Source organism: Podarcis melisellensis, assembly GCF_964234715.1.
Source record: "Podarcis melisellensis genome assembly, chromosome: 15".
In the NCBI taxonomy this organism is placed as follows: domain Eukaryota; kingdom Metazoa; phylum Chordata; class Lepidosauria; order Squamata; family Lacertidae; genus Podarcis; species Podarcis melisellensis.
In genome coordinates, this window is record NC_138532.1 from 29,374,162 (window position 1) to 29,382,893 (window position 8,732).

Consider the following 8,732-nt stretch of genomic DNA (forward strand, 5'->3'; position numbering starts at 1 on the left):
AAAGAGCCATCTGCTTAAACTGCCCCCTCCTTCACCCTTCCAGGCAGCCTGGTTGTACGTACTATGAAACGTTTCAAAAGCACCCCAAAACTAAATGTTCACAGCAGATTTTTCAATGGACGTTGGATGACCATTTGTTAGGGATTCTCTAGAAGCGTTGCAGGGGGTTGGACTAGATGGCCCTTGGAGTCCCTTCCAAATCTACAATTCTGACTCCTGAGCACCTTTACTGTGTTAAATAGGACTCCCTTCCCCCAGTTAGTTTAAGATGGCAGCCTAAAGTCAATTAATCATAGAAAATCCTATCAACTATTTTAATCTACATGGGGAGAAAGCATTTGTTTCTTGAGATGAAGTGAATTCCTGGTATTTTCTGTACCAGGTAAAAAACTTTCTCCCAGGCATCTAACGGTATTATGGTTTTCCTGAACATGTTATGCTGCCAGCATTCTTTGCTGTTGTCTTACTAGGCTTGTTCTACAGATTTTTTGTATGTTTTTTTTTAAAAAAATTGATTAAGTTTCAAGAAAATTTCCACATATACACTCCTAGACATAATTTTGTTTATAGTTTTGTCGACTTCCCATCTCGTTTTTCATGGTGATTTTGTTCTCAGCTCCTTTGCTGCACCGTCTTCCATCTCTTATGTCTTAACAATATTACAGTAAGTTCTAATACCTTCTGTTGGTCATACTTCAAATCCCGCTCGCAAATTCATCAAACTCATATTTCTTTAAATAAATCCAAAAAAGGCTTCTCCTTCCTCTCCGTGGCAGCAGCAGGAGCCGGCCACTGGCTGTGCTTGGCTCCATGTTTTGCCTCTGTGCTTTTTGGACATTGAGGGGCCCAGCCCCCAAGCCAAACATATTCAGGGGACCCAAAAGGGCTCGGACCCCAGGAACTGGCACCCCAGGAGCATAGCAGTTGTGGCTAGTAACCATCAATAGCCCTCTCTTCCTCCATGATTTTGTCTAATCCTCTTTTAAAGCCATTCAAGTTGATGTCCACCCCTGCCTCCTGAGGGAGAATGCTTCACATTTAATATGTGCTGTGCGAAGAAAACCCTGAACATTGCAACCTTTCCACAGTGATATTCGATGTTCGAAAGGTTCTCCCGTCCCTGCTGGGTGTGGAGTAGTCTTAATCTGATGATTAATTAGCCAATGCTGAGGACTGAGTGAGGGTTGTGCTGCCTGGGACTTTTAGTCCAAAACATCTGAAGGGCACAAGGTTGCCCATGGCTGTGCTGGGACTCTTCTCCTGCCCCTTTCCCCCACCTGCCAGGGCCTGATCCATCTAGCAAAGGATCTCCAAGCCCAAGCCACTCACCGCCGCTTCCCAACACACATACACACACAGAGAGGGATTACTTCAAATAGTTTTAATTTTAAAAATATTCTCTTCAGTGCTAAAATATCTCTTTGCTTCCCTGCGTGGCTGGGCACTCCGCGCCACAGCAGGGCCTCGATCGCAAACTCCATTCCGCATGCGGATCGCGACGGAGGGGGACAGGTCTGCAGAGGCAGGAGGGGCCGTGGGGGTCGGTGGCAGCTGCTCCTGCCATGAGGGCTGCAGGGTCCCTTTGGTGCCCAGGGCGGCCTCCTTGACCCCCAAGGCCAGGCCAGCCCCGCTGGCAAGGGAGGCTGCCTTCTGGCCACTTGACCCCAGCCAAGGCAGCCTTGGCTTCCTCAGACATATCCCACCTCCAGCGAAGGCCCACTGCTTGGTGGGCAGAGACCTGGCTTGCTCCAGTGCTAATGGCTTAACCCCACAACTATTGCACAGCATCCCAGCTGGGCTCCCCGCCAGGCCCTGCCCCTCCTCGCAAGAGAGTTGTTCGCTCCCTGCAGGAGGAGAGGGGGTGCGTGGACCTCGCGGTTGCCCGTTAAGTGCTGACAACTCCCTATGGAAACCTCCCAAGGGGTCGCCCCCCCCCCGGAGCCACAAAGAGGGCAAATTAAAAAGCGGACAGGAGAAGCCCCGGCAACGCCTTGTCCTTTAGGCGTGCGGGTTGGGAGGATGTGGCCGGCTGCCTCCGAGGGGCATCGGGAAAATATTGCACGGGGTGGTAGGGGGAGAAAGGCGGCCTCTGGAAGGGCCGTGGGAACAGCAAGTTGATTCTTGGAGGGGAGCGGAGGCGGAAGAGGATGCCGACTTTGAGAGAGTGGCATCCTGGGGGCGGGGTGGCTCTTGGGGCGGGGCAGAAGCGGGCGAGCTGGCTAGCTCTCGGAGGCCACCTGGCACGTGGCATTCTGGTCTGTGCAAAATCGCTTGAGCGGAGGCGCGCCGGAATCCTCCTCTGTGCCAGGCACCTGCAGGAGAAGAACACAAGGGGCTGCTTTACATACCGAGCCTGGCTCCGACTTGTTCTCTCTAGCGCAGGGCTGCCAACTGATTGCAAAGGAGGAAATTCTTAATAAACCATAGGAATAACTTTCTGAGGGTAAAGGCCATTCAACAGCGAAACAGACTCCCTTGGAAGGTGGTGGACTCTCCTGGGAGGTTTTAAAGCAGAGATTAGGGGGCTTCTGTCAGGGATTCTTTAGCTGAGACCCCTGCACTGCAGAGGGTTGGACTAGATGACCCTTGGTGTCCCTTCCAACTCTAAGGTTCTAAGATTCTCTGGTTCATTCAGAGGATTAAGAAAACCTACCATACTGCTGTCACTTTCTCTAAGCCTTTGAGTCAGAGTGGGCTATAAATTCAGTTAGTTAGTAGAAAGGCTGCAGTCATGCTCCCCAAATGGAAACCCTCTCCAGAATCTCCACGTGGGAAAACCAACTTCATATAAGCAACATGCTGAAGTCAAATTAATGCATGAAGGGGTTAAGACCATAGAGTAAGCTGTCCTGTCAGGCTTAGCTCACTTTGGGAGGGATCAGGTAATTAAGCCTTTGTTCCTCCTCAGTCTACCTGAGCTCAGGCCACATTGCTCTCACAAGCCACTCCTGATTTCCTATACCAATAATTTAAGAACTTTCACCACTTTGTAACAGCTAAGTTTTACTGCCTGTGCAACCTTTTCTGAAGCACATGAATCTGATCTTTGGAGAGCTTGTAAGCAAACTGTTTTTTAGCTTATCAGGCATGTGGTCTTTATCCTATGCTGGGGGAAGAAGGAAATTTTGGAACTCACAAGGGCATATTTGAAAGGTCTAACAGCCTATATTTCCACACTTTTATCTACTGCATTTTTTGTGATTTTATATTTCTGCTGGGGTTCACTCACCAAAGAGTATGTGCCCCAAACCTGGATCTTGGCATTTAAGGAATTCTGCTTTTTATATACATCGTTGTTTCCTTGAACCAACACCAGTTTTCTGGGGCGTGGATCTAGAATGCTTCAGCCCCCAAGCCCTAGATCCCAGAGAGAGCTGATTAACTCTGCCTGGCTCTCCATCCTTACCTGAACCTCCAGTGGAACCGGCTCTTCCTTCGTGAGAGTTGGAGGCTCATCGGCTACTTCAGAGGGCGGAAGAGCAGGCTCTGGAAACAGGAGTTGACAAGTGTTTTCAGTAAGTGTTAAAAAGCTAGCACAGAAGGAGCCCACTGAATCTCTAGTGGCAGGGAGTTCCATAGGACTGAGGTGATGACACTAAAAGCTTGGGAAATGAACCTCATCAACTTAGGGGATGACCAAGGATGCTTGATGATCAACCTTGGAAAGAAGGCAATCCCTGAGGTACCCTGGACCTAAGTTGTTCAGGGCTTTGTAAATTAATACTAGGACCTTGAACCTGGCTCAGTAGTGGCTGGGCAGCATCACATAGAGCGCATTGCAATAGTCCAGTCTCAAGGTTGCCAATGCATGGAATATGGTGGTCAGGCTATCCCTCTCAAGGAATTGCTATAGAATTACCAGACGAAGATAGTAAATGTTCCTTTTCCCAGGTAGAAGCTGCCTGTCAGGGGATGCCCCACTCCACCTGCCCCTTCCCCTCCAGGTCAGTGGTCGCCCTCGATGGGCCTCCCCTGCCCCACCGCAGTCCCCTTGAGCTAAGCCACTCACCTTCCAAGGGCTCCTGCCCCAGCGTGGGCGGCTGAGAGTCGTCAGCCCGGAAGTCGGAGGCGTGGCTGGGGCTCATGGACTCACTCTGCTGGGGGCTGGGGCTGGAGGCCAGGCTGCTGTCCGCCTTGAGTGGGTAGGTGTCCGAGAGGGAGCTCTGGTTGCTGTTCTCATCTGAAATGCATGGGGAGGGAGAGGCTGGCTCAGGAGCTGGAGCTAGGAGCAGCACTGCCGGCTCCTGTGTCTGCGTTCCCCACACCTGAGAGGCCACCTGGTTTGGAATGGGTTGCTCTTGGGGCTTCCCACTGTGGGCAGATGCAAGCTTCCCTACCCTAAGGAAATGAAGAGAGCCCTGCTGGGTCAGGTCAATGTCTCGCATGCTCTTCTCACAATAGCCAGTCTGACGCCTGTTAGAAACCAGCAAGCAAGACCTGAGCACTTTCCTCTCCTGCTGTTTCCAGCAACCGATATTCAGAAGCATCGCTGCCTCTGAATGCACAGTCATCATGGCTAGTAGCCATTGGCTGGTACTCAAATGCTGCAGCTCACTGAGATCCCACTGGAGACTGAGCTGTGGCCCTCTGCCAGCACACATAAGGAGATGATGCTGGATCAGACCAATGGCCCATCTCATCCAGCATCTTCTCACAACAACTGGGATTCAGAAGCATTGCTGCCTCTGTGGAGGCAGAACATAGCTATCATGGCTAGTAATAATAATAATAATAATAATTTATTATTTATACCCCGCCCATCTGGCTGGGCCCCCCCAGCCACTCTGGGCGGCTTCCATAGAAACCAGGAAACACTAAAATATCATACATTAAAAACTTCCCTGAACAGGGCTGCCTTAAGATGTTTTCTGAATGTCAAGTAGTTGTTTATCGTTTTGACATCTGATGGGAGGGCGTTCCACAGGGCGGGCGCCACTACCGAAAAGGCCCTCTGCCTGGTTCCCTGTAGCTTTGCTTCTCGCAATGAGGGAACCGCCAGAAGACCCTCGGCACTGGACCTCAGCGTCCGGACAGAACGCTGAAAGTAGCCACTGAAAGACTTATTTCCCTCCATGAATTTGCCTTTTAAAGCCATTCAAACTGGTGGCCATCACTGCCTCCAGTGGGAGGGAGTTCCATAGTTTAACTCGGCGGTGTGTGAAGTCCTTCCTTTTCTCTGTCCTGAATCTTCTACTTCACTGGATGTCCGTGAGTTCTAGTGTTATGATAGCAGGAGAAAATGTTTTCTCCATCCACTTTCTTCAAGCCATGCAGAATTTTACAAACTTCAATCCTGTCGCTTCTTACTCGCATTTTCTCTGAAGTAAAAAGTCCAACCCTCAAACTGGATGACAACACCCACACAGACAGATGGCCAGAAGCTGAGAAAGTCTTCCAGTCAGGGCAGTGGGCCAACTGCAATTCAGCGAGAAGGCAGGACTGAAACCCACCAGCTGGGTGTGGAATCTTGCTTCCTGAGAACCTCAGCCTTTCGTTTTAAAAAGCAAGCACAATATTTCTAACCCTTATGATGCGAAGGGTCTGGCTAAAGTCTCAAGAACGAAAAGCGAGGGGCACTAAGTTGGTTGAGCAATCAGTGTCTGCCCCTTTCCAGAACGCCAGCTGAAACCAGAGTAGATTATGCAAACTGGGGGGGGGGGGGAGATGGTGCAATGATGTAGAAGCAGATAAATGATGCAATTCTGCTTCCTGGCATAAGTTTTACAGGTCATTGTAGCAGGTCGACGTCTCCTGCTTGGCTGGCATGCCAAGGTCAAAGGCAGAGGAGGACATAAGGGCCAAATGCGGAACTCTGGGCCTCTCCATCCAGCCCTCCAGCGCCTCACTAAGCTCCACTTCCATCCCAGGTTTCCCAGGCCACCTGCCTCACAAGCCTTCCTCAAGTGCTAATGCCTAGCTGGAAATGTGTCCTTGAAGCATGATAAGGCCTCTTGGCTTGCCTGGAGAGAGGATGGAGATGTGTGAGTGTGTAGAAACCTTTGACTCCGGCATGACCAAAATCCTACCAGGCAAAGGGGAGTATCAGATTAATTGCTCGACCCACTTTGGTCTCTAGGCCTGCCCACCACTGTCTCATGGCCCCAGAAAGTTGCCCCCAAGAGAATGCAACCCTTTGCTCCCCAGCCTACTCACCCTGGAACTCCAGAAGGAGCGAAGAGTTGGCTGCCCCTTCAGCTGGGAAGCCATTCTGCTCCCGGGAAGCAGGAGTGCTGCAGGTTTTGGACTTCTCTTTCTTGAAGGGAGAGAAGAATAAGGCTGTGAGTTTCCCCTGCCAGCACTGGGACAGGACAAACCATAAAGGCTGTCCCAATACTCATCAGTGGTGCTTCATCAGCCTGGAGGTTGTGGGGGTACAAATGCGAAAGAAGATTCTGCCCTGGGTCTGGTACTCGGACTTAAAGCAGGGCTGAGAGTGGCATCCAGATGGTGGAGCCCAACAACTAGGAGTCCCAGCAGCCAAGGGTGAGGGGAGATGGCAACATTTGGAATGCCGCAGGTTCCCCATTCCAATCTTGGAGGGAATCGTCATCGAAACCGATTGCTTTTTAAAGGAAAGGGCTTTAACAGTGCTGTGCTGTTTTTATTATCTGTATTTCAATCATTTGGTCCCCCTCCCCCCGTTGTTTCAATCCTACTAGAGTTTAATTACTTTTTAATGATTATATTTTATATGCTGTGAACTTATTTTATTTTATGTATTTTAATTTGTGTAAGCCGCCTTGGGTCCCTGTTTGGGGGAAAGGAAGATGTTAATGAAGTATAATAGTAATCATGATGATGATGCTTGTGGCATATGCAAAACTGGGCACCCAAGAAGGCAGGAATAAAATTCAAATTGGTATTTGTAGAATGGAAAACTGGAGCCAAACAAATGCAGGGTGTGAAGACATTTGGCAAAGCAAGGCAATCAAATGAACACTTAGGCAAAATTGCCGTCATCGAACACCAGACAACCACCCTGGTTCTGCCTCCTGCCTACAATGGGGAGGGGGAAAGAGGGGGCTCCTCCAAGCCGCTGTTTAGTGTTGGAAGACAGCCCTCCTTCTCTCGCACCCCAGAAGGGCTTGGTGCTCATCCCCTCACCTCTTTGCTGTCGGCAACAGGCACCCACTTGAATATCCGAAGGGATGTGTCTCCCACCGTCACCCATTTCTTCTCCCTGAGCCAGGATAATGAAAGAGATTAGGTTCAACCACAACGATGAAGAAGATGAACATCACCACCCACATGTCTCCCACTGGGCAATTGCCTTTGCCTTCTGGGGCTGCAATGAGGCTGGGGAGAAACTGTGCAGCAGGGGTTGGGAACCGCAGGCCTGTGTGCTAAATCTGGCCCCTCGTCGTGCCCGTGCCCTCCCAGAGCACTTCTACCTGCCTGGAATGTGTCCTTGAACTATGACGATGCCTCTCACTTGCCTTGGATGGAGAGAGGCACCTATTGACTTTGGCATGGCCAAAATGTAGCCTACTCAATAAAGGTCAGGAGGGCACCCCAATCTTTTGCCTCTGGTCTCCACTGGCACCTGAAGGTTTTCCACAGGAGGATTTAAAAGGATTCAGTGTCTCTGCTTTATGGAGCTCTTTCTCTCTCTCTCTGGCAGGCTCAGGCAATGGGATAAACAGCAGTCCCCATGCCCCACTCAGGGTTATACCTTGGCTAAAAGGAACCTGATGCTACCGACTTAACACAAAGTAGGAGTGTAAGAACTGCTTTGCTGCGTGGGACCCAGGTATGCCCATCCAGGCTACCATCCTGGTAAGAAAGCAGCCATCTAGGAAGGCCTCAGGTCATCAGATGAGGCCCTTTCTTTGGCTGCCCCCATAATCGCAGATAAAGCTGCAACAGTGGCCTTTAGCTCAGGATTCAAATCCCTGGCAGCATCTCCAAGTAGGGATGGGAAAAGCTCCCGGCATGAACTCCCAGCAGTAGCAGCCCGAAGCCTTCCATGAAAAGCAGAGCATGAAGGTAGATTGCCCCTTTCTCTGGAGGTTCCATTTGAGGCAATGATAAGGAACAAAATGCCTAAGTACTGTCTCCACCTCCCCCTGACCTGCTTCGCAAGGCTGTTGGGAGGATTGTAGAAACCATGCAGGCAAAGAGCTCAGAAAAAAGCGTAAAATATGTAAATATGCAAGGAACGCATGTGCAAATTGAGCAGCATACGCCAACTAAGCGAGAGCTTGTCTCTGCAGCAAACTGGGTCAGTCCGCGGCAGGTAGACTAGCCAGTCCCCATGACAACTGGGTCCCCCGCCCCTCCAGATCCCTTGCGGAGCGACTGGCCAAGCGTCACGCCAATCCTAGCAGCCAGGCATCACCCGCCCCTGAACTATGATTGGCCGGCAGCCCCGCCAAGCACATCTCTCCCCGCAACCCCACCTCTACAACAAGCACAATGTGATTGGCCACTTCAGGAAGGCCCCGCCCATCGCGCCAAACGGCTGCCGTCGGTTGGTTGGGCCACTGTCACCAAGGCCGCGGCCGCCGAGGATTGGCTGACCCGCCGCCAAGCCCCTCCCACCCGCGGCCCCTCCCCCCGTCCCCTCACCATTTGCGGACGCGCTCGATGGCCGCCATAACTTTTTTGATGTCATCCTTGGCCCTGCTGCGGGTCTCGGCCCGCACCGAGCGACCCGACATGGCGCCCGTGGCCCCGGCAGCGCCAGCTCCCGCAGCAGCAGCTTTGCCCAGCCGCGCTGCGCATGCGCGCGA

General features: G+C 51.4%; 1 protein-coding gene across 1 annotated transcript; it reads right to left on the minus strand.

Moving 5' to 3' along the window:
• Positions 1–1,366: 1,366 nt before the first annotated feature.
• Positions 1,367–8,732, minus strand: BCL7B (BAF chromatin remodeling complex subunit BCL7B). Its single transcript, XM_081889658.1, has 6 exons — positions 8,569–8,732; positions 7,105–7,180; positions 6,154–6,253; positions 4,010–4,180; positions 3,407–3,486; positions 1,367–2,312 (listed from the first exon to the last, which is right to left on the minus strand). The coding sequence occupies exons 1-6, from the start codon at positions 8,658–8,660 to the stop codon at positions 2,220–2,222; spliced, it is 612 nt and encodes a 203-aa protein (XP_081745784.1). The 5' UTR covers positions 8,661–8,732; the 3' UTR covers positions 1,367–2,219.

Excerpts from the sequence above, each read along its gene's own strand:
- BCL7B (XM_081889658.1), bottom strand. The coding sequence starts at position 8,660 with ATGTCGGGTCGCTCGGTGCGGGCCGAGACCCGCAGCAGGGCCAAGGAT. Across the intron at positions 7,181-8,568 it reads ATCGAGCGCGTCCGCAAATG|GGAGAAGAAATGGGTGACGG; the intron begins GTGAGGGGACGG and ends ATCCTGGCTCAG. Across the intron at positions 3,487-4,009 it reads GGGGCAGGAGCCCTTGGAAG|AGCCTGCTCTTCCGCCCTCT; the intron begins GTGAGTGGCTTA and ends TCCTGTTTCCAG.